Source organism: Mustela nigripes, chromosome 4, assembly GCF_022355385.1.
Source record: "Mustela nigripes isolate SB6536 chromosome 4, MUSNIG.SB6536, whole genome shotgun sequence".
In the NCBI taxonomy this organism is placed as follows: domain Eukaryota; kingdom Metazoa; phylum Chordata; class Mammalia; order Carnivora; family Mustelidae; genus Mustela; species Mustela nigripes.
The window spans coordinates 140,817,372-140,842,617 of record NC_081560.1 but is presented as its reverse complement, the minus strand read 5'-3'; the positions used below and the strand labels follow the sequence as shown (position 1 = coordinate 140,842,617).

Below are 25,246 nucleotides of genomic sequence, written 5' to 3'. Positions count from 1 at the left end.
TTTTTCTTTTGGGGATATTTCTTCTAGAGCTCCCCCCCCCCCCGCCAATTTAGTATGGTTGCATTTTCTAGTACTCCTGTATGGCTCTTTTTTGAAATAAAACTTGACCTTCGTCTTGGAAATTCACCTTTTCTGTATTAGATTCTTTGGCTCCTGAATCCATGTTCTCCTCTTTTTCAATTTATTCCTCAGTCTTGATGATGTATATCCTCCAGTCATTTTCTAAGAAACATAGGCGAAGGATAAACTTGGTTGTTGTTGTTGTTTTTAAGGGGTGGGCAGAGAGAGAATCTTAAGCAGGCTCCGCACCCAGTTTAGAGCCTCATGCAGTGTTCCCAAACAACCCTGAGATCATGACATAAGCAGAAGCCAACAGTCAGGATGCTCAAATGACTGAGCCACACAGGCACCCCCTTAACTTGTTTTTAATGTTAATTTTACTGAGGCTTAATTAACAACCAGAAGAGAATCATCTCTGTTGGGTGTACAGTTCAATGAGTTTTGACAAACATATTCAGTCATATAACCGCCACCACAATAAAGATAAATTTTCATCACTCCAAAAAGCTCCCCTGTGCCCCTTTATAATCAATCCCCTCTCTCATTTCTAGCCATGGGGCAACCACTCAACTGATTTCTGTCCTATATAGGTTTACCTTTCCTAGAATGGCATATAAATGGAATTGCACAGTATTTATCTACATACCTTTTGTATCTGGCTATTTTCACTTGTCATAATATATTTCAGATTTACCCATGTTATTTCATGTGTAAGTCTTTATCCACTCTTTATATGATTTCTTTATCCATTCACTGGTGGATGTATATTTTGGATATATGATGGATATTTGGATATATCCTGTTTTGGGTGGTTTTGAATAAAGACCACTATACATCTTTGTATGAACATATGTTTTCATTTCTCTTAGGCAAACACTTAGCAGTGAAACTGTTTTGTCCTATGTTAAGAGTATGTTTAGCTTTTTAAGAAACTGTCAAACAGTTTTAAAAGCAGTTCTGTCATTCTGCATCCCTACCAGCAATATATGAAAGAGTAGGAGGTGCTCTAAATTCTCATCAGGTTATTATACATTTTTTTTTCATTTTAGCAATTTTAGTTAGATGTGGGGTTGGAAAGTTTGCAATATTTAAAGACTTACAAACTTAAAAATTTCCTTGGTTCTAGCCTTATAATTAACTGGTAGTTTGCCTGGACAGAGAATTCTACGTTAGACCTTATTTTCTCTTAGAAAGTTAAAGATAACTGCTCTCGTTTTCTAGCTTCCACACTTGCAAAGAAGTTTGATTCTATCTGGATTTCTAATCTTTGTATGTTACTTGATCGGTCTCTTAAGAAGCTTTTAGGATTTTCAGCCTAAATCCAGTGTTTTGAAATTCTCCATTTCTTGTACTGAGTGCTCAGTGGGCCCTTTCAATCTGGAAAGCCACATCCTTTGAATTTGGGTAATTTCCTTACATCCTAAATAATCTTCCCTTTTTCTCTATGTTTTTTGTTTACTGTTTTTGTCTGCTATTGGGTCAACTGGATGATCTTACCTTTTCTCCTCTCTTTTTTTTTTTTAAAGTAATCTCTACGCCCAATGGGGGGCCTCAAACCCACAACTCCAAGTTCAAGAGTGGCATGCTCCACTGACTGACCTCTCCACTACTTTTCATTTGTTCTACATACTGGGCAATTTCTTCAAATCTGTGTTCCAACTAGTCTACTGGATTTTAAATTTCTACTTCCATTTTTTATTTTCCAAAAGCTTTTCTTTCCTCTGAATTTCTTTTTATAGAAATTCTGTTACTGTCTCGTAAAATGCAACATCTCTTATCTGTGAGAACATGCTTATTTTTTTTTTGAAGTGTTCTTCTGCTCCCCATTTTGTATTTCCTACTTTGCTTTTTTCCTGTTTGCATTGTTCTGTTTTACTTAAATGTCTGGTCATTCTTGACTGACCATTCATACTTGATAGTGAAGTACTAAAAAAATAATAATTTGATGCTCTGTATACATGGACTGGGCTTGTCATGTTGTGGGTTTCACTGCAGAGTGATAGAGCAGAGGTCTGGTTGAGGAGATAGAGATATCTCCCCTACCACAATATCTAGAGTCCTCTTCTCCTGTGCAGGTTTTCTAAGGAGAGAAATCTGTTTTCTGCTTAGAGAACTGGCTCCGGGTAGGAGTAGGGATGGGAAGTCTGGCTACTTAAGGATGGGAGCTGGAAGTCTCAGTGATCAGTATATAAATTTATAGTAACCACCTTGAAAACATACTGAAAACACCATCTGGGCATGGTATCCCAGAGTCCCTCACATTTAACTGGTCTGGAGAATATTCCACCTATCTTCTGTTGGAATAGAGGTCTAAAAGCTTTGAAAGTTGCTTTTCAACCAATTCTCCCGTATTTATCTTTCATCCCACATGGTTATGAAAGATGCCTGGTGCCACCTGTTTTAAGAGTTTTTCTGGAGCTCTGAAATACAAATAAACTCACCTCTTGGACACTGCTAGTCTCCATCCCCAATTTTACAATAGAGACTCAGCGTTCTACTTTCCAAACTTTCAGCATTATCACTGTTTTTGCCTTCATGGGATTGTAGGGTTCCCCCTTATCTCCTTTTACTCTCATTTTAGTGAAGTGTTGTAAGGAAATGTTTATTCAATATCTCATATTTATTTACTTTATTTATTTATTTTTTAAAGATTTTATTTATTTATTTGACAGACAGAGATCACCGGTAGGCAGAGAGGCAGCCAGAGAGAGGGGAAGGGAAGCAGACTCCCTGCTGAGCAGAGAGCCTGATGTGGGGCTTGATCCCAGGACCCTGGGATCATGACCTGCGCCAAAGGCAGAGGCTTTAACCCACTGAGCCACCCAGGCGCCCCCTCATATTTATTTGATGCAAAGTTTTCTAAAATGCATTACACATGGATATGCCTCTTTTTTCTGGATAAAAATTTAACTTTCTTTGGCAATTTAGTCATGATTGTGAACACTGATTATTGCACTGAACGTGGGAATGACTTCAGGGACTACGGAGGAATGAAGGCTAAGCTCCAGACTAGAGTAGTTTTTCCTTTAGTTATGTTTGCTTTTGAGTGCTTCTGGTTCTTCCCTTGTTATTATGGCTATCAGCTAACCCCTCTCACTGCTGTTAAGTGGGCCTGCCTACAGAGGCATCCCTTTCTCCTTCTAAATTTCTATTTATGATGTGCTAAGGTTCTTGGGATTGTTGACATAAGCTTTAGATGCAGACTTTGAAACAAAGATCAGTGTGAAAGTGAACAGGAGTGTTCCCAAGAGAAACCTTAGTGTAGTAAGGAAATGAGATCAGGAAGGCAAGTAAGCAAGGCAAGGGTGAGACATAAAACAAAGCCTTGTGGAGTAACTATGGCAAGGGTTAAATATGGCTCAATCCTGTGTGGAATTTGAAAGACAGTATAGGTCTGACCAAAAAGTTGTTCCAATTAGAGTGAAGAGAAACAAAATATGTATACCCAATCTCATCAGTCATTGGCTAAGGGTTGTTGCTGGTGGGATATAAAGTCCTAAGCATGTTTACCTCTCTTTCCAAGCATATAAAACGTGTTCAAGAGCTCAGAAGCAGCTCTTCAACAAAGACACATTTGCTGGATGTTGGGAGTATCCGTGTGCAAGAAAATGAAAAAGAGATCTGAAAGTACATAAGGAAGAACACTGACACTACCTGCTACCATTCTCCTAAGAATAAAGCTTACATGCTTAAGAGCATAAAGATTTGTAGTAGGAGGCACTACAAAAAGGCAAAATTTGTTTTCAAATCCCCACTGCAAACTGAAAATCACATATAGGTCTAAACAAAATTTTGTACATACATGTTCATAAGCAACATTATTCATAGTAACCAAAAAATGACAACCATTCATCAACTGATGAACAGATAAACAAATGTAGTATATCCATACAATGGAGTATTATTCTGTAATAAAGAGGATACATATTACTGTATGGATGAATCTTAAAGACATTATGCTAAATCAAAGAAGCCAATCAGGGGCACCTGGGTGGCTCAGCAGGTTAAGCCTCTGCCTTCAGCTCAGGTCATTATCTCAGGGTACTGGGATCAAACCCCGCATCGGGCTCTCTGCTTGGCAGGGAGCCGGCTTTCTCTCCTCTCTTGGCCTGACTCTCTGCCTACTTGTGACCTCTCTCTGTCAAATAAATAAATAAAATCTTTTAAAAAAAATGTTTAAAAACAAAACAAAAAAACAAAGAAGCCAACCATAAGAAAAGGCCACCTTTTCTTTTATAATTCCAGTTACATGAAATGTCCAGAACAGACAAATCCACAGATACAGAAAATAGATTAGTGGTTGCCAGGGAATGGAGGGAGGAGGGAATGGAATGGGACTGATAATGGACAGGGATTTCTCTCTGGGGTGATGAAAATGTCCTGGAATTAGTGGTGATGGTTGCACAATTGTAAATATACTAAAAACCACTGAACTGTAAACTTTAAAAATAAGATCCTCATTTTTCTTCCAGGCCAGTCTTCCTCCTTGCTCCCACTATGCCTTGGTTATATAGTCTATATAGAACCTCAGCCTCAGAACTATTCCATGTTCTGGATTTGTCTGATAAATTCCTCATGATTAGATTCAGGTTATATTTTGGGAGGGGCAAGATTATAGATGATGAACATCACATCCAATGCACATAATATCACTCTGTCCCACAGTAAGGCTGTATTTGTTCATTTGATTAAAACGATGCATATCAGATCATGCCATCATCAAGGTACCTTATTCTCCCTCTCAAAACAACAACCATAGTTACCTTTTATTTATTTATTTTTAAAGATTTTATTTCTTTATTTAACGGAGAGATACACAGCGGAGAAGGAACACAAGCAAGGGGAGTGGGAAAGGGAAAAGCAAGCTTCCTGCAGAGCAGGGAGCCTGATTCGGGGCTTGATCCCAGGACCCTGGGATCATGACCCGAGCTGAAGGCAGAAGCCTACGACTGAGTCACCCAGGCGCCTCATAGGTACCTTTTAAAATGGAAGTTAGATCACTGTACTCTTCTAAAAACTTTCTAATGGCTTCCCTTTTCATTCAGAATGAAAGCTAAAGTCCAGAAAACAGTCTACAAGTCACTATACAATCTAGATTCCTGTCTCCTCTCAGACTTCATCTCCAACAGTTCTCTCCATCTCTCACTTGCTGTTTCTTGAACATGCTAAGGATACTAACAATTCAAGATTTTTTGCACCTTGTTTTCTCTGCCCAGAATACTCTTTCCCCAGATATCCACATGGCTTTCTTCCTTACTTCCTTAGGTTCTTTTGTTTATAGTTGGGAAAACTGTAGGGAATAGAGGAGGAGATATAGGGATCTAACAGCTTCTTAAACAGTTTCCCTAGATTCTTCGTATTTAGCACCACCCTTTTACCTGCAATATCCAGAACTTTGAGAAATCTGCAACACAGACTGGGTTGGTTCTGTTTTCCTAACTGCTGTTTAAGAATTAAGTTATTTTAGGTCTGTTAGTTGCCACTCAAACATCTATTTTCAAACTTCCAAAAATGTATGACTGTTTTTTCCTCTCTTATCTGCCCTATCTTTGTAGGCTTTCCACTTAAACAAACAAAAACCTCTTTACTATATTTTTAGTCAGGGTTTGAGAGAAACAAAATGTGGTATGTATGTCATTCTGACATTGTAGTATGGATACACTGATTCATTTCATTTTAAAAAACACATACTACAAGGTAGTTTCAGAAAGGTAAAACGGTTTATAAAAACAAACAAGAAAGCTCTACAAACTATAAAAGCTTTAAAAATCACAAACATAAAAGCTAACAGTTTCGAAATTTGTTCTATTCTTATTTTTCATATGCATATACTATATTCTTTATTATTCACTCAGCATTTCATAAAAACAAGATACTATCAATGAATCAGTATTTTTCAGTACTATTTGTGGTAATTCCAATTGTGGTAATATAGGAGTCCTCCCCCTACTTCTGGAAAAGCTGAACCCTGTTCATCATAAAAAAAAAAAGGTAACCAAATTTCATTTATTACAGACAACATTCCATGAAACCCTTTTATAATCTCAAGTGCCCAACAAGCTATGATGTAGCTACAAAAAAAAAAAAAAGCAGTGCCCTGTCCCACTCACACAGGCTTAATGTCTAATTTACTCCAGGACAAAAAGGCAATTTCAAAGTATATCTGCATATATTACCAGATAAAGCAAACAAAGTGTGCATCAACCAAAATAATAATAAAAAACACAATTATTATAAGTACATTATTATCACCGTGTTATAGCAACTTTCTACAAACTTGGCAACTAGAAATAAAACTTACCTGTCTAAGAAGATATCTGGGAGTGGTGGGTAGGTCTGCATATCAGGCACTCGCTCGTGGACTATAACCATAATGAAAGATGTAAACCCAAATACTATAAAAACATATATACAACTCAATATGGTCTTCCAGTACTCTGGGTCCAATCTTCGAATAGAATGTTTGCTTTTACCATTCATGTATTGGTACTGATCAGAATTCAAATCAGTGATGGGTCCATCACAGTCATGTGAAGGCTCCCCATTACAGAGCCACTCTGCGCTCTGAAGAGCACTAATGAAAGGTGTCATGGAACCCATGGGACTGTCACTGTTGTATCCCATTTCTTCTAAAACATCAATATGTATTTTCTGCAATTTTCGGACTGAAAGCATTAACCTCTTAATGTCCCCTAAGATTTTGATCTCCAGAGGAGGAGACCGGAGATCATATTCAGTCAATGTTAATAATGTGATTCCATCAAGTCGATGCTTATTACATAAAATGTCCACATATTCAAAAAAGCCTTCATCCTTCAGCCAAACAGCTACATGCTTGGTTGTCCAGCGACGAATGCAAAGGTGATTAGGAAGAGCCATTTCTTCCTCCACTGCCTGTCCAGGGAAAATAGGAAAACAAAACAAAATCTTCAGTGTGTCCTAACAACTCCGTTAAGACCAAAAACATGCAAACATACCAGAAACAACAATTTATTTACATTGATCTATTAACTTCTAGAAGAGAATAAAAGGAATGAAAATTACTCAGTGATTGGTTTTCAGTAGATTAACATTCTAATAATTTTATGCATATAAACCCACAGCAAAAGGAAGACTAATGACTAAACATTTTTATAAAAAGTTACTTTACAAATGGCCTTTCCACACCATAGCAACCATAACTTAATTAGAAAAAGCCTACTGTTGAGAATAATTGAGAAAAATCCTGTATAAATGCTTTTCATAAAATGAGATAAAGATATGTAATACATAAAAATAAACCAAATTTCAGAAATCTTCATGTCTGATTAAGTATCTCCCACTTCTCCAAAATGAGAAAACAAAAACAAAAATAAAACACAAAGGCAGACAGATAACTAGTTTTAGGAAACTCCTTAAACATATTTCTATCTACTATAAAAATAACGATTTCTACAACAGATATAAAGCCTGTAAACGAGATATAAATATCTTTTTTTTTTTTTAAGATTTTATTTATTTATTTGACAGAGAGAGATCACAAGCAGGCAGAGAGGCAGGCAGAGAGAGAGAGAGGAGGAAGCAAGCTCCCTGCTGAGCAGAGAGCCCGATGCGGGACTCTATCCCAGGACCCTGAGATCATGACCTGAGCCGAAGGCAGCGGCTTAACCCACTGAGCCACCCAGGCGCCCAGATATAAATATCTTTAAGTATCTTAATAGCTCAGTTCCTTCTTTCCACACCTTGAATATACCATTTTAGAACTGATTAAGCAATTTCCATCTTAAACTACCACTGAGATTTCAGTGACAAAATTTTTAAAAGAAAACTGTCATTTTGATGTACTCACAAATTTGAAGACCCAAACTTTATGTTGGCTTATAGAAGGCCAATAATGTACTGTTTCAAAAAGTACTAATAATTTTTACTACTTTGATCCATACAGTTCTTTTTATATTCTTTTTCCATTTTAAAACTTTCAGTAACTTGGATCTGTATAAGGTTTATAAGATACACAGGAGACAAAGGCCTACATTTAAAAAAAACCCTATTTCCCTAAAGTACTTTTCTCAATTACTAAAGCATGTGGGTTTTTCTGGCATTTCCCAGATTTCTAAAAATCCTCTTTCCTTCTGAAAGGATTCTTTAAAAAACACAGTAGGCAAACTTCAAAGCATAACAACAACAACAACAGCAAAGAAAGATGCAAGAAATACCCATGTGCCCATTACCCTGCTTGAAAAAATATAAAATAATTCCAATAATTCCAATTAAACAGATGCTCTGTTTCTTTCTTTCTTTCTTTCTTTTTTTTTTTTTTTTAAAGATTTATTTATTTGAGAGAGAGTGCGAGAAAGCATGGGAGGGGAGAAGGTCAGAGGGAGAAGCAGACTTCCCACAGAGCTGGGAGCCTGATGTGGGACTCAATCCCAGGACTCCAGGATTGTGACCTGAGCCGAAGGCAGTGGTTTAACCAACTGAGCTACCGAGGTGCCCCTAGATGCTCTGTTTCTTAATCTGGGTATCAGTATATAGGTATGTTCACTTTGTAAAAATTCAAGAAGCTGTATACTTATGGTCTACACTTTTCTCTATGTATGTTAAACTATATTTTAAATGTTTGTTTTAAAAAGCCAAAAACAAAACATCAATACAAGCGAATGTCCCTCTCTGGTATCATCCCCTTCCTTTCCTTCCCAGATGAAATAACTCTTGATTTTGGTGTTTATCATTTCCTTATAACATGCATATTTGGCTATGAAAAACTTTCTATGCTTATTTATGCTGAGAAAAGTAAAAACTGCTACTGTCCTATTCTTCCCCTATCCACACAAACTCTTGCCATGAAGACTCATAATGTTACTTAACTACATGAGCACCACTTACACCATCAGAAATATTCAGCCAACAAGAAATACTCACTAAATATTCCTTAATTCCTAAAAAACAGTATCCTAGTTTTTGGAAGCCTTAAATCATATTTTGTTTCCAAACAGAGTTTTTCATATTATCAATCCACAACGGCTTTTCAGTTTTAGGAAATTTAACAGCACATCCACCTCTAAGTACCTGTACGTTTTAAAAGGCTAATTCTTATATACTATAGAGCTATAAGAACTCTCTCTTACTCAGCTCTTTTTAGCTACAACACCATCCCTAAGGCCAATGAATTACACATTTTATACAGGTTAACACGGAATTTTATACACATTAATGTATATTATTTAGAATAAGTTATTACATGTATATAAAATTCCATTAAAATATCATTTTGCTATTTTAGTTCATATATATACCCCAGATGGTTTCATCCCACCCACTACATGCATCTTTTTTCCAAGATATGCTCTGAATAAATTACTTCATCTTTGAATATCCAACAAGCACATGCTACAAACTCTGTAGCAGTTACAATGTAGCACATTTGGGAAGCTCATCCCACACACAAAAAGGCCAGATTTCTTCTGTCATTTTATTTTCTATTCTGCTGGCTTCCTCCTTTCTTAAACAGCTTACCACCAATGGGTTCCAAGTCACTCCCATCCTTGTAGCATGATCCTTCAGTAGGGTTTTGTCTCATACATTGCTCAAAATGATCTTCTCTCTCATAGCTTTTTTTCCCATCTTATATCACCAGTTCTCTATACCCTCAATCAGGCTAATAGGCTTTGAAACTGGTGTTTTAGCTGTTAGAAAATATGAGTTACACAAGGAAGCCTTCTGGAAGTCTTTGAGCCTGCTGTGGCAATGCCCTAAAAACATGACACACTCCACTAATGTGTTTCATCAAGTCAGGACATGTCCTTTAATTGTATGCTACTACATATAGTTAGAGACCCATATTTAGGTAACACTGTGAAACCTGCTCTAAAGAGGTATATTAAAAATATGATAAAAGGCTTTAAGGCCAATTTAATATTTATGTTGTGCCATAGAAACTACATGAAACAAGAGACTTTGAACAAACATATGGCAGCTGTAAGTTTCATACAAATCAAAAAAATGAAGAAATTAGGTTAATAAGATTTTAAGACCATTTTCGTCTTTTTTTTTTTTTTTTGAGGGGGAGGGGCAGAGGGAGCGGGAAAGAGAAAATCCCAAGCAAGTGCCAGGCCAGCGTAGAGCCTGATGCAGGACTTTATCTCAAGACCCTGAGATTATGACCTGAGCCAAAATCAAGAGCCAGACGCTTAACCAACTGAGCCACCCAGGCACCACAGAACACTCTCAACTTTAATCAATAATTTAATATGAATAAATTATCAGTTAAAGAGACTCTGTTTCTGACCAAGATATAGTAAGAGGGACCAATTTACTCTCCTACCTCAAACAACCAAATAATAGACAAAATATATGGGGGTGAAAATCTAGCTTCAAGACACTGGCATTAGATCAAAAGTTCCCTGAGAGATGCAAAACAAAGTGAGCCCTACTGCCCCAGCTTACTGCCTTGAGAGTTTCCAAGTGATGTGTGACACAGGACTCAAATGGGTGAGGCCTGGCAGACTTGCTGAGCTGAGGAGATGGAGCTGACAGTCTGGGTAGATCTAGGTGGCTAGTGTTCATGAAACAGAATACTGGAGAGGAGAAAGGTGCACAGAGAGAACTTGTTATGGACTGAATGTCTCCCCAAAATTCATATATTAAAATCCTAGCCCACAATTAGGAGATGATTAGGTCATGAGGCAGAACCCCCATAAATGGGATGAGTTCCCTTATAAGAGATATCTCAGAGAGTTCATCACCCCTTCCATCATTTAAAGACAAAGGTAGAAGATGACTGATTATGAAGCAGGAGGCAGGCCCTCATCAGACACCAAATCTTCTACGCTTTGATCTTGGACTTCTCAACCTCCAGAACTGTGTTTTGTTTAAGACACTCAGTCTACAGTCATTTTGTTATAGTAACCCAAAAAGACTAAAACAGACCTCGGAGATCTGCAGACTTGTAGTTGAATACTGATCGTCACATATACATGAGGAAACAAAACAGTACAGAAAAAAGAACCACCCAGAATGATTAGGAGGAACAACATACAGTATATACACAAGACCGATAAAAGTGCCTACCCCAAACAGCCAGACCAAAAACAAAAACAAGGGGGCACCTGGGTTGCTCAGTGGGTTAAGCCTCTGCCTTCAGCTCAGGTCATGATCTCGGGTCCTGAGATCGAGCCCCACATCAGGCTCTCTTGCTCAGCAGGGAGCTGGCTTTCCTCCCCCCACCCCTCTCTGCCTGCCTCTCTGCCTACTTGTGATCTCTGTCTGTCAAATGAATAAATAAAATCTTTAAAAACAAAAACAAAAACAAAACACAAAAAAACTCAGAATCCATGGGGCATTGGGTAAAGCAAACAGGAAGATCTTGCCATAATATTGAGACAAAATTAATCCTAAAGTAGTAGTTATTCAACTGGGAGCTATTAGCCACTCCTCCCCACATTTGGCAATTTCAGGAAACATTTTTGGTTGTCATGACTGGGGGGTGGGGGAGGGCACCTAAAAGGTAAAGGCTAGGGATGTTAAACATTTTACAAAGCACAATATAGCCCTTCACTACAAAAAATAAACTGATCCAAAATATTATAGTGTTGATATTGAGAAACCCTGCATTAGAATGAATGTGCCTCTGGTCCAGCCAAACAAATCTTAAAGGCAAGATCCAAAAGGATCAAATTGTTTTCCAGTAATTTAACTATCTCCCACAATAAAACTCAAGAATATTATTAGGAGTACAAAAGTATTCAGTACCCAACAGATAAAATCCATAATGTCTGGCATCCAATCAAAGACTACCAGACATGTAAAGTAAGAAAATTCACCTACAATGAATAGCAACAATCAGCCAAAATTGACCCCAAACTGATACAGATAATAGAATTAGCAAAGAAATTAACTAAGTTATAAGAATTCTATTACCTATGTTCAAAAAGTTAGAGACATGGACACAAATAACACTCAATTCAACCTTCTAAAAATGAAATTAAAATATATGTAATGAAAAATATGCTAGGTGCATGGGTGGCTCAGTCACTGAACGTCTGCCTTCAGCTCAGGTCATGATCCCAGCCAGAGTCCTGGGATCGAGGCCCAGGTCAGGCTCCACTGGAAGCCTGCTTCTCCCTTTCCCACTCCCCCTGCTAGTGTTCTCTCTCTCTCTCTGTCAAATATATAAATTAAAATTAAAAAAGAAAAAAGAAAAATATGCTGGACGGAATTAACAGCTAGCTGATTCTTATCTGTAAGAAGAATAACTTGAAGATACACAACAGGAATTATGCAAAATGAAACACAAGAAAAGATCATTTTTTCCTTTCTTCCAAAAAAGAAGAGAACCAATCTTTCTTTCTTTCTTCCTTTCTTTCTTTGAGGAAGGGGAAGTGGGCAGAGGTTGAGGGAAAGAGAATCCTAACATGGGGATTGATCTTACCACCCTGAGATCATGACATAAGCCAAAATCAAGAGTCAGATTTTTAACTGACTGAGTCACTCAAGTGCCCCAAGGAGAGAATATTTCTGAATTAATTCCATGAGGCCAGTATCACCTTGATACCAAAGTCAGGCAACAGCCCAAGAAAATAAAACTACAGCCTGATAATTCTTTAAAAACACAGATGTAAAAATTTAAAACAAATCTTCTGCAATCAAATCCAACAATATTTAAAGAAGAACTAATACATCATAACCAAGTGGTATTTATCCCAGGAATGCAAAGTTAGTTTAACACTTGAAAATTGAAATAATTCACATATAAGTAAGCTAAAACAGGGAAACCACAAGGTTATCTCAAAAGACACTTAAAAAGTTGGGGTGCCCAGCTGGCTCAGTTGGAAGAACATGTGACTCTGGATCTCATGGTCAGGGTTAGAGCTCCACAATGGGGGCAGAGATGACTTAAAAATACAGTCTTTAAAAAAAAAAAAAGGGACACTAAAAAAGCATTTGACAAAATCCAATATTCATTACTGATAAAAACTCATCAAGGAGCACCTGGGTGGCTCAGTGGGTTAAGCCTCTGCTTAAGTTAGGTCATGATCTCAGGGTCCTGGGATCAAGCCCTACATCGGGCTCTCTGCTCACCAGGGAGCCTATGTCCCCCTCTCTCTCTGTCTCTCTGCCTTCTTGTGATCTCTCTCTCTGTGTCAAATAAATAAATAAATAAAATCTTAAAAAAAAAAATAAAAACCTCTCACCAAACTAAAAATAGAGAGAAGCTTCATCAACTTGATAACGGGCACCTTTGAAAAACCTATAGCTAACATTGTACTTAATGATGAAAGACTGCTTTCCTCTACTATCAGTCACCAGGCAAGACTATCCACCCTTACTATTACTATAAAGCAATGGACATTCTGCTCAGTAGAACAAGGCAAGAAAAAGAAACAAAAGCCATACAGATTAGAAAGTAAGAAATAAAATTCACAATTTGCAGAATTTACAAACAATATGATTATTTATGTAGGAAATTCAATGGAATTCACACATACACAAAAAAACTGACTCGAACTAGTAAGTTAGTTTAGCAAGATTGCTGCATATAAAATCAACATACAAAAATCAACTGTATTTCTATATACTAGTAATAAAAAATCAAAAACTGAAATTTATAAAATACCATTTATAAAAGCATCAAAAACTATCAAATATTCAAGGATAAATCTGACCAAACATGGGAAAGATGTGTATACTTAAACCTATAAAATATTACTAAGAGAAATTAAAGATCTAAATAAACAGTGAGAGAGAGAGAGAGAGAGAGAGAGGGAAGCAGGCTCCCTGCCGAGCAGAGAGCCTGACAAGATGTCAATTCTTCTTTAATTTGATCTATAGAGTCAATGCAATTCCAATAAAAATCCTGGCATTTTTGTAGATACTCATAAACTGATTTCACAAAAGCTCATTTGGAAATGCAAAAGATCCAGAATAACACAAAACAGCTTTGAAAAAAGAAAAAAATTGGGGGCATCTGGGTGGCTCAGTCTTATTAAGTGCCTGACTCTTGATTTCAGCTCTAGTCGTGATCGCAAGGTCATGAGATTGAGCCCCAAGTCAGCTTTGCTCAGTGGGCAATCTGCTTGAGATTCTTTCTCTCTCTCTCCCCCTCTCCCTCTGCCCCTCTTCCTGAGTAGATGCATGCACAGGTTCTCTGTCTCTCTCAAATAAATGAATCTAAAAAAAACAAAAAACACCCCCCCCCAAAACCAAAATCAGCTAATTTCATTATCATACAATAATTATTTTCTACTGCTATGTAGTAAATTACCATAAACTTAGTGGCACCTGCATTTCTTGCAATGTGGCCTCTTCTAATTTTGAAAACCAGCAGCTTCTCCTGTACTGAATTCCCCTTGTGCCTGGAATCTCTCCAGAAAAAGCACATTCCTTCTGTTAAGGGCTTGCCTGATTAAGTCGGGTCCACCAAGAATAATCTGTTTCTCAGTCAACTACACCATATAACATAATCTAATTACAGCACTGATAGCCCATCATATTTACAGGTCCCTTCCATTATTACACAACAGTCATTAAAGGTCATTTTAGAATTCCGTCTATCATACTACATTAAATCAAGACAAAGTGGTAGTGGCATAAAGATAAACAAAAGGAACAGAATGGGAAATCTGGAAACAGACTTACACAGATAACTGATTTTCTACAAATGTGCAAAGGCAATTTAATGAAGAACAGCCTTCATCAAATAGTATTGGAAAAAAATGGATATCCATATGCAAAAAAAAAAAAAAAATCCGTATCTCTCACCACATACAAAAATTAACTCCAAATGGATCACAGATCAAATATAAACTCTAAAACTAGAAAACATCTAGAAGAAAACACATGAGAAAGTCCTTCTGATCTTAGGTTAGGTCAAGATTTCTTAGCTATGGTACCAAAAGCAAAATCCATAAAAGAAGAAGCTGATAAATTGGACCTTATTTGTCTAGGCAGGAGACTGAAGACTTTTATGGTTTTTAGTCTGCAAATTTCTGCACTGTTTAAATCTTTTATAACAATATATTTCTATAATAAAAAGAGAAAATACATAAAACCAACATAGTCACTGAAGAACATTTAAAATAAAATTTTAAAATTACCTTTGAGAACTATTGCTTGTAATTTGTTATATACCTCTTTCACACAGAATTTTCTGTAAAGAGAAATCATACCGCAGATAAATCTGTCTCATTTTACTTAACATTATTACAAGAATCTGACCTAATATTATTAAATTATCTTTTGAAAAGGACATTCTATTCTATGGCTATACAATAGACATTTTTGGCGATTGTTCACAATTTTATTACTGTTACAAATAGTACTGCAGAGTCTCACATAAGATTTCTAGCAGTGCAGGGGTGCCTGGGTGGCTCAGTCATTAAGCGTCTGCCTTTGGCTCAGGTCATGATCCCAGGGTCCTGGGATCAAGCCCCACATTGGGCTCCTTGCTCAGCGGGAAGCCTGCTTCCCCTTCTTCCACTCTCCCTGCCTGTGTTCCCTCTCTTGTTGCAACTCTCTCTGTCAAATAAATAAATAAAATCTTTAAAAAATCTGGTGTTTACGTACTAATATCATTAAAGCTTGATTCACATTAAAAAGCACTGCACGCAAAACTCATACTTATCCAAAATGTTAAGTAGTATGTATAAAGGAAACATTCCAATTTGAGATAAAATTTTAAAGTTTATTCTGAAATCATGAGCTATTAAGAAATTAATTATCGAAGTACTTTACTATCAAGGCACTGAGAATAAATAGTCCACTCCTGCAGAATCTCACTATCAATAAGCATTAGTCAAACAGTTTCAAGTCCTAGATAACAGATAAACAAAAAGAGCTGATTGTTCTTTATAAAGTGGAAAAAAAGATATCTTATCTTATGGGTGGACTCTGGTTAGAAATTTTTGAAAACTATAAAAAAATGCACTTTTCAGCACCCCACCTCTTTTATGTTTCTTTATTTTATGTTTATGTTATGTTTATTTATGTTTCTTTTCTCTCCAAATTTAGTTCATACTGGAGATTTCACCAGCCTGAGAGTAAAAGAGCTCAGTACATTTCCTATGATGGCCTTATCTCCATACTTAAGAAAATGAGAAAAGCTTATCATAAGAACTTTAAATCTGCTATTTCTTAATAGTAGCATAACTATTCTTTAATTAATGAGCTTTTAAGGCATCCCATTAGAGTGGCCCAAATCTCTCCACAATAATAACTCAGTTGTGTTCTACTATATTAAAATGGCAAATACTCTGACAAACTGAGTATAACCAGTCCAGAACAGCAAAAGGAGATAATGAATATCAATAAACTCTTTCCCTACTCCTCCTTGTTGATACCATTTGTTGTGCTCCACCCTACTTTGTACCAGCAGCTGCAGGACAATCTGGCCACCACTGAAAACGACTTAACCAACGCTCCTTTTAGAGCATTATATTCTGTGAATCACCAGTGACTCAATATCCACGACAAATATGTACTTGGCACTATCTTTTCTAATCTCCCTCTAGTTGTTTTCTGCTACTACAGAGTTTGAAAAGCTAAGAATTATTCCCCAGGATCTCTTGCAACTGGGATTCTAAATGTGAATTAGGTTCAGCCAAGTAGAAGCTCTGATGTGCTTCTGATACAGAAAACAGAAAGTGAAGTGGGAGCCATTTCCCTGAAGTTTTGGCTATTCACAAGACAGACTACATAAATGTTGTGTTGTGTGTGTGCGTGCGCGCACACACACACATAATTCTCCAGCTTTTAGTCACTAACTATTGAGTGCAAGGAAGCAGTTGCAGCTGTGAAACAGCAATATTGGCTTTCTAACACCTGGATCACAGATATGATGGTATGTTGTTTTGTTTGTGTTTGTTAAATTATACATAAAACTTATGATTTTAACCATTTTTAAGTAGACAGTTCATGGTATTGAGTTCATTCACATGAAGTGCAACCACCATCACCATCCACTTCCAGAACTTTTCATCATACTAAAAGAGACCTTTGTGTTCATTAAACAGTAACTCCCACCATCCCCTCTTCCCTCACCCTGCAACAACCACCAGTCTACTTTCTGTTTCTACAGATTAGGTTATACTAGGTAGCTCATATAAGTGGAATCATACAACATTCGTCTTTTTGTATCTGGCTTCTTTTCCTTAGCATAATGTCTCTGAGGTTTACCCATGTTGTAACGTGACCGAATTTCCTTCCTTTTTGAAGGTTGAATAGTATTTCATTGTTATGCATATATCACATTTTGTTGATCCACTCATCCATCAACAGACATGGGTTGCTTTCAACTTTCGGCTATACTGAATAACGCTCCTATAAAAGTGGGTGTACAAATATCTGTTAAAGTCCTATTTTCACTTCTTTTGGGTATATACCCAGAAGCAGAATTGCTGGGCCATTTGGTAATTCTGCTTACTTTTTTCAGGAAATCACCACAACATTCTGCAAAACAGCTGTACCATTTTACATTTCCACCAGCAATGTACGAGTGTTCCAGTTCTTCTATAGTCTTGCCAACACTTGCTCTTTTGTTTCTTTTTTAACAATAATCATCCTAGGATGTAAAGTGATAGCTCATTGTGGTTTGTTTGTTTCTTTGAAAGATCTTATTTATTTGTGAGAGAGAGAGAGCGCGAACAAGCACAAGCAGAGTGGCAGGTAGAGAGAGAAGCAGGCTCCCTGCCAAGCAAGACCCCTGATGTGGGACTCGATCCCACCACTCCGGGATTATGACCTGAGTGGAAGGCAGTTGATGAACCAACTGAGCCACCCAGGTATCCCTCATTGTGGTTTTTTCATCCGATTTCCATAATGATTGGTGATGTTGAGCATTTTTTTATGTGCTTAATCTGTATATCTTCTTTAGAGAAATGTCTATACATGTCCTTTGCCCATATATTTTTTAAATATTTTATTTATTTATTTAACAGACAGAGATCACAGGTAGGCAGAGAAGCAGGCGGAGAGAGAGAGAGGAAGGGAAGCAGGCTCCCTGTTGAGCAGAGAGCCGGATGCGGGGCTCCATCCCAGGACCCTGAGATCATGACCTGAGCCAAAGGCAGAGGCTTTAACCCCCTGAGCCACCCAGGCACCCCCTTTGCCCATTTTTGAATCGAGTTGTTTTTGTTGTTGAAATGGTATGTTCCTAAAACTAACAGTTCCACTCTGGCCTCCCAATTCTAATACCTTTGTTGACTGTGACAAAGGTAGCGCTTTTGGCACACCAGTTCAAATCTTGTTACAGAAGTCATTCCTAGCAGCCTAACCCGGAGACTGGAGTATTTTCTATCTCTTGCAACTGAAGGCTGACTGAATGCACCACTATGGGCCCTTCAGTCTTCCAAGTTATCATCCCTCAAAGCAAGTGAAGTACCCAAGGTTAAAGGCTTCAAGCTCTCTTCTAAGTTCCACATTTTTGCTCAATTCTAGGTAAGGCAGATAAATTTATGCTATTTCCTTTAATTTCCTGGGAAATTAATTAAGCAGGATATGGTTTCATTTGCTCTTTTCAGCAAATGCATATCCTCTTGCATTATCTTTGGAATTAATGACATGTTTTATTTCAATAAGCTGTATGACTTATTTTCTTCCTCAAACAAGCACACTGTGCCAGTGGAAAAAGACTAAGCAGTACAATGTTCCTTTAATAATATAAATACAGCAAAGACCCTGATCTGGCCATTTCATCTATTAAGTGGGCTCAATTCAATCAAGAATAAGAAAGTAGACAGGTGCCCCTTGGCTTCCAGTCAGCTGTAGGTCTCAAAGAAGCACAGGGAAAATGAGAGCGCTGTGGACCCAGGTGTACCAGGCTGCCATTGGGGGTGGGGGTGGAATAAAGTAGACAAATAGCACACTACAAACTTAAGAAAGGGGGAGAAAAAGGAAAAAAGTATCTAGCACTTAGGGCAGCAGGGCAGCATAATACATTTTTATTTGCAAAGCTATTTTAATTTTATTTTTAGAGAAGATAGTAGGGATTATTAACACCATTACAAAGGCCTGTATAATTAGCACATAATAGGTTCCTAAACATTATTAAATAAATGTGAAAAAACAGTGGTGCTTGGGTGGCTCAGTCAGTTAAGAATCTGCCTTCAGCTAGGGTAATGATCCTGGGGTCCTTGGATCAGCAGGGAGCCTGCTTCTTCCTCTCCTTCTGCCCCTCTCCCTGCTCATGCTCGCGCTCTCTCTCTCTCTCTCCCAAATAAATAAAATTTATTTTTAAAATAATGTTTTTAATAACAAATAAATGTGAGAAAACAAAGTAGCAATCAAAATAACTCAATGCCCTAATGCCCCTCCAAAGAGAATTATTAAAAACAAAACAAAAACCCCTGCCTTTACACTATTATTTCATTCTTAAGCGTGTACTCTTGGGGCACCTGGCTGGCTCAGTCAGCAGGAGCTCGTGACTCTTGATCTCAGAATTGTGTTGGAGCCCCATGTTGGGTGTAGACATTGCTTAAAAATAAGATCTTTAAAAAAAGTATATTCTTAAATAGATTTTACATTTTCCCTTTATTGAAGCATGTTTTAAATTATACAATAATGTCTAACTACCAAGAGATAAACCCTATATACAATGGTTCTTTCAACCTGACTACACATTAGAGTAATCTGAACTTTAAAAACATGCCTGTTTCACTGCCCATGCCCCACCCTAGAACAACCGGATCAAAATCTCTGAGGGGACAGATCCTTGACATCTGCATTTTTTAAAAGCTCCCCAATGATTCCCCAAGTGATTCTGAAGTACTATATTGGACCATCCAATCTAATTCTACTTGTTCTTCTATTTCTGTCTTGGCTAACATTTAATCTTCCACGTCCCTTCAGAGACATCTTATTTCATCCATTATATATGTTGATTTTGTGTTGAGTAGCTGTCTGATATTAAAATCTACATGATACAACTGAATAAAACAGTTAAACACATACACAGAACTGCCAGTAAAGAAGTATCATACCCTAGGGTTGACTGCTGATATGTATTAGAAAAACTGCATTTGTTTTACATTAAAAATAATTCTTTAGAGTCTGTTTATAATACCAAAATCTAATATCCAAGAAAACATAATTTTTATTATTTTTTAAAAGATTTATTTATTTGAGGAAGAGAGCCCAAAAAAGCCAATGAAGGAGCAGCAGAGGGAAAGAATCTTTAAGCAGACTCCTCGCTGAGCAGGGAGCTCCCAGAGCTTGATCTCATAACCCGTAAGATCATTACCTGAGCCAAAACCAAGAGACAGATGCTTAACCACTGAGCCATCCAGATGACCTGAAAATTTTTAATATTTTAAAATAAATGATCAAATTTATCCACAATTTATATATTTCTTTTTTTTTAAGGTTTTATTTATTTATTTGACAGACAGAGATCACAAACAGGCAGAGAGGCAGGCAGAGAGAGAGGGGGAAGCAGGCTCCCTATTGAGCAGAGAGCCCGATGCAGGGCTCAGTCCCAGGCCCCTGAGATCATGACCTGAGCCAAAGGCAGAGGCTTAACCCACTGAGCCACTCAGGCACCCAATTTACATATTTCTGATAATTGTAAGAATAAGGAAATAAATAAGTCTTCAAAATATAGTAAGAATGTTAAAAAAAATCTGTAATAAATACTTTAAAATCTTTAAGTCCCCAGTAGGATTTAATAGCTTTATTTCCAACCTATCCTTTAGCTTTAAGGAAAAGCAGCACGATATGGTGAAGAACAGTGAATTGGCTGTCAAAATTCTTGGAGCTTAATTTCAGTTATATTAACACTTTAGGAGACTTAAAACAATCTAAACTATATGGCATCTAAATATCTTATCTGAAAAATGAGGAGGGAAAGAGCAAGCTAATAGAAGGAAACTAACATTTATGAACATCTATTACAGGTCAGACACTTTGCAGAGTTATTTCACATGTGATTTCATTTAATAATAATAACAACAATGATAATAATAGCAATAATAATTCCTGCTTGATCTTTGCTTAGTTGCTTTGGGAACTCTGCCTGACTGGACCTGTTTTATCTTTTATTTATTTTTTTTAAGACTTTATTTTTAAGCAATCTCTGTATCTTTATCCTAAATCACACATTTTATTTTTTTTTTTTAAAGATTTTATTTATTTATTTGACAGAGAGAGATCACAGGTAGGTAGAGAGGCTGGCAGAGAGAGAGAGAGAGAGAGAGAGACGCAGGCTCGCCGCCGAACAGAGAGCCCGATGCGGGACTCGATCCCAGGACCCTGAGATTATGACCTGAGCCGAAGGCAGCGGCTCAACCCACCGAGCCACCTAGGCGCCCCTAAATCACACATTTTAAATTGTGACCTGTGCTCAATGCATTTTTCGGGAAAACAAGAGGCAATAATTAGATTAGCTAAAATCTTAAAACATTTACAAAGTGCCAGGAAATGTTCTAAGTGTTCTTACTTGTATGCTCAAATAATTCTCACAACCGTATAAAGCAGGTATTATTATCTTTCTCATTTTACAGATGACATAACTGAAGGAAATGGATTAAATAACTTGCCAAGATAAATGTGCCCTAGCAACTACCGCAAGTTTTCAATCCAGGCAATCTCATTTCAAAGTCCATGTTCTTACTCACTACACCACACCATCTCACATAAGCTGAAGGCTCTTGTACTTCTGTAGGGATTGAATCTCATAAATATTAAATATTTTCTAGTTATCAGCAGAGGAATTTGTCAAAGGTTTTCAGTTACATTACATAAAGATTACATAAATGAGATGCCTCATGATGAAAGCTTTTTTTCTTTTTTTGATGGAAGCTTTCTGAATCACAAATTTTGCATTGTTCAGTCTGAAACATTTACTGTCTGCTATATGCAGATGGCAGGTACTAAGGCATTGGAGATAGAGACAGTATTAAAATGCCCTCATGTTATGTTTGTTCGCCTATTAAATATTTATTGTGCACACTCCATTTGAAGGGTATTACACTAGGTAAATGGCACTTACATAGATGAATCTGAAACAGAACCTGCCCTCAATGATTTTAATCTAGAAAGGGATATTAAAGAAAGTTATTTTTTAAAAAAAGGTAAAATGAATTACAGCTGTTGTTCTTTATCTACATTAGCTCACTTAATCCATAAAACACTAACAAAGCAGTATACTTATGAAACATGTTTAAAAATTGGAAAGTTAATTAAGGAAGTTGGGAAAGGGAAATTATTTCCAGTGGTGAGATCAGAAGAGTTCTTGGAAGTGACATCTGAGCTGAGCCTTTGAGACATGAAACTGTGGATAGAGATGGAGAAATAAAAGTACACTAGTTGAGGTAAACTGCATGAGCAAGGCTATGAAAATAGAAAATGAGGGAGAACCACTAATAGTTCACAAGACATAAGGGAATACTGGGATAGCAGGTTTAAAATACAAACTGGGGGCTTTTGGGTGGCTCAGCTGGTTAAGCAACTGCCTTCAGCTCAGGTCATGATCCTGGAGTCCTGGGATCAAGTCCCATACCAGGCTTCCCCTCCTCTGCAGGGAGCCTGGAGGAAGCCTGCTTCTCCTTCTGCCCGCCACTGCCCCTACTTGCATGCTCTCTCTGTCAAACAAATAAATAAAATCTTAAAAAAAAAAAAAAAAGAAAGAAAGAAAATATAAATTGGGGCTAGATCATGGAAACCTTTAACTGTCAAGTTCAGGATATTCTATAGACAACAGGGAGCCACTAGAGATTTTTGAACAAGAGGATGACATAATGAGTGTGCTTTAAAGAGACTAATTGTCAGAAAAGTGTAAGACTGTGAGGACTGCAGCTAGCTTAAAGTATTTAACAGACTGACTGAAGGAAACAGCTTCTAAGAAACAGAGGCAAGAGGTGAAGGAAATATTATAGGAGATGAAAAAATGGCAGTGATTGCACTCTTCCTGACAAATACATTTTTAAAAGCAGCATATGTGGACTTCTGCTTGTGGGAAGACAAAGTAGATATACTTTTCCCTATTACTCCCTGGATAAACCACATACCTAAGAAGGGACCCATATCTAGAACATATAAAAAACTCCCAAAATTCAACAGTAAAAAACACAAAAATCCAAAGAAAAAAATGGGCAAAAGACATAAATAGGCTTGTCATCAAAGTGGATACATGAGGGACGCCTGGGAGGCTCAGTTAGTTAAGAGTCTGCCTTTGGCTCAGGTCATGATCCCTGGGATCAAGTTCCCCATTAAGCTCCCTGCTCAGTGTGGAGCCTACTTCTCCCTCTCCCTGCCTTCCCTTGCTTGTGTGCGCTCGCATGTGCATGCTCTCTCTCGAACTGACAAATAAATAAATAAAATATTTTTAAAAAATGAAAGAGGATATATGAATGGCAGGGGGAAGTACCTGAGAAGATGTTCAGCATCAGAAGCTGCTAGGGAAATGAAAATTAAGACCATGGTGAGGTTTCACTACATACCTGTTGAACAGCTGAAAAAACTGTGCCAATATGGAATGCTACCAAGGATGCAGAGAAACTGGACCTCTCACATACTGCTGGGGGAAAGCAAAATTGTACAGCCATGCTGGATGATAGTTTGGCAATTTCTTTAAAAGCAGGATAGACTGGGAGCACTTGAGTGGCTCAGTCGTTAAGCGTCTGACTGCAGCTCAGGTCATGACCCATGGTCCTGGAATCTTCTTCTCCCTCTCCCTCTGCTGTGTTCTGTTTCTCAGTGTGTCTCTCAAATAAATAAATAAAATCTTAAAAAAAAAAAAAAAAAAAACCAGCACAGACTTCCCATATAGCCTAGCAACTATACTCCTACTCCTGGGCCTAAGGTTCCTAAGGTTCACACAAAAACCTGTATACAAATGTCCCTACCTTCACTACTGTCATAACTGAAATGTGTATAAAATCAAAATATCTCACAATATGTGAAACTGTGGTACATCCACACCATAGAATATTACTCGGCAATAAAAATTAATAAACTATGGATACACATAATCAGTGGGTCTCAAGGACATTGTGCTAAATGAACAAAGTCAATCTCAAATTGTCACATAAGGTATGATTCCCTTTATAATATTCTCAAATGATAAAATTATACAGGCAGAGAACAGATTAGAGGTTGCCAAAAGTTAGAAAGAGTATGTATCTAGAGTGTAGAGGTTAACCCAAGGGAGATCCTAATAGTGATAGAATAATTCTACACGTTTAAAAAAAATTTTTAGGCTTTTTAAGTTTTTAAATTCATTTATTTAAGTAATCTCTACACCTGAGGTGGGACGCAAACTCAGAACCCGGAGATCAAGAGTCACATGCTCTTCCAACTGAACCAGCCACGCACCCTTCTATATTGTGACTGGTGCAATGGTTAAACAAATCTACTCATGATAAAATGACACAAACTATGGACACATTCTGAACCAATGTCAATTTCCTGATCTTGATACTATACTATAACTATGTAAGATATAACTAGTGAGGCAACTTGATAAGTGGGATCTCTGAGTACTATCTACACAATTTCCTATGAACCTAATTATTTTAAAATTAAACTTAAAAAAAAACTAAAGGAGCAAAATGTCTTAAAAAATAGCACATGTAGCCTAGGTATATATCTTTAAATAAGTAAAATGTCAAACTATTAATAGTTACTCCTCCAGTGAACTCTTTCACTCTCTACCTTAAGTATTTCTAAAATTCCTAAATTTTATACAATGAGCATGTAATACTTGATAACCAAAGGGAAAAGACTCTTTTTTGGGGGAGGGGGGTAAGGATGCCAAAGACTCTTGAGAAAATGACAAGGGGTTACTTGGGTGGCTTGGTCAGTTGGGCATCTGCTTTCTGCATTGGTCATGATCCTGAAGTCCTGGGATGGAGCCCTGCATTGGGCTCCCTGCTCAGTTAGGAGTCTGCTTCTTCCTGTCCCTCCCCCTCTGCTCCCCCCCAACCCCCACTAATACACTCTCTCTCTTACTCTCTCAAATACATAAATAAAATCTTTTAAAAAACCCACAAAAACAGTATTACTTCTCATTGTTTAAAGCACACCACACAAATAGATATGAACAGAAAATTTAAAAACCAACTAAATTCAACTATTAACCCATGTATGCATACACACACTAAATAAAGGTAAAAAAACAGTGAGCCAACTAACAAGATCAAGAAGTCCAAAAGAACATCTGATTATAGACCCAGTTTGATCACCCATTAACAGTGTGACTTTAGAAAATGACTTAACC

At 37.3% G+C, this 25,246-nt stretch overlaps 1 protein-coding gene across 5 annotated transcripts in view; it reads right to left on the bottom strand.

The window, feature by feature from the left end:
• The window catches only part of SAMD8 (sterile alpha motif domain containing 8), a 49,120-nt gene that overhangs the window by 15,385 nt on the left and 8,489 nt on the right, over positions 1-25,246 (bottom strand). For 3 of the 5 annotated variants that reach the window (XM_059397866.1, XM_059397867.1, XM_059397868.1), the window contains one exon: positions 6,362-6,954. In XM_059397866.1, the coding sequence (XP_059253849.1) occupies positions 6,362-6,954 (593 nt within the window). Of the gene's footprint in view, positions 1-169; positions 223-6,361; positions 6,955-15,134; positions 15,188-25,246 lie in introns of those variants that run through there. The other 2 variants (XM_059397869.1, XM_059397871.1) reach the window with 2 other exon arrangements.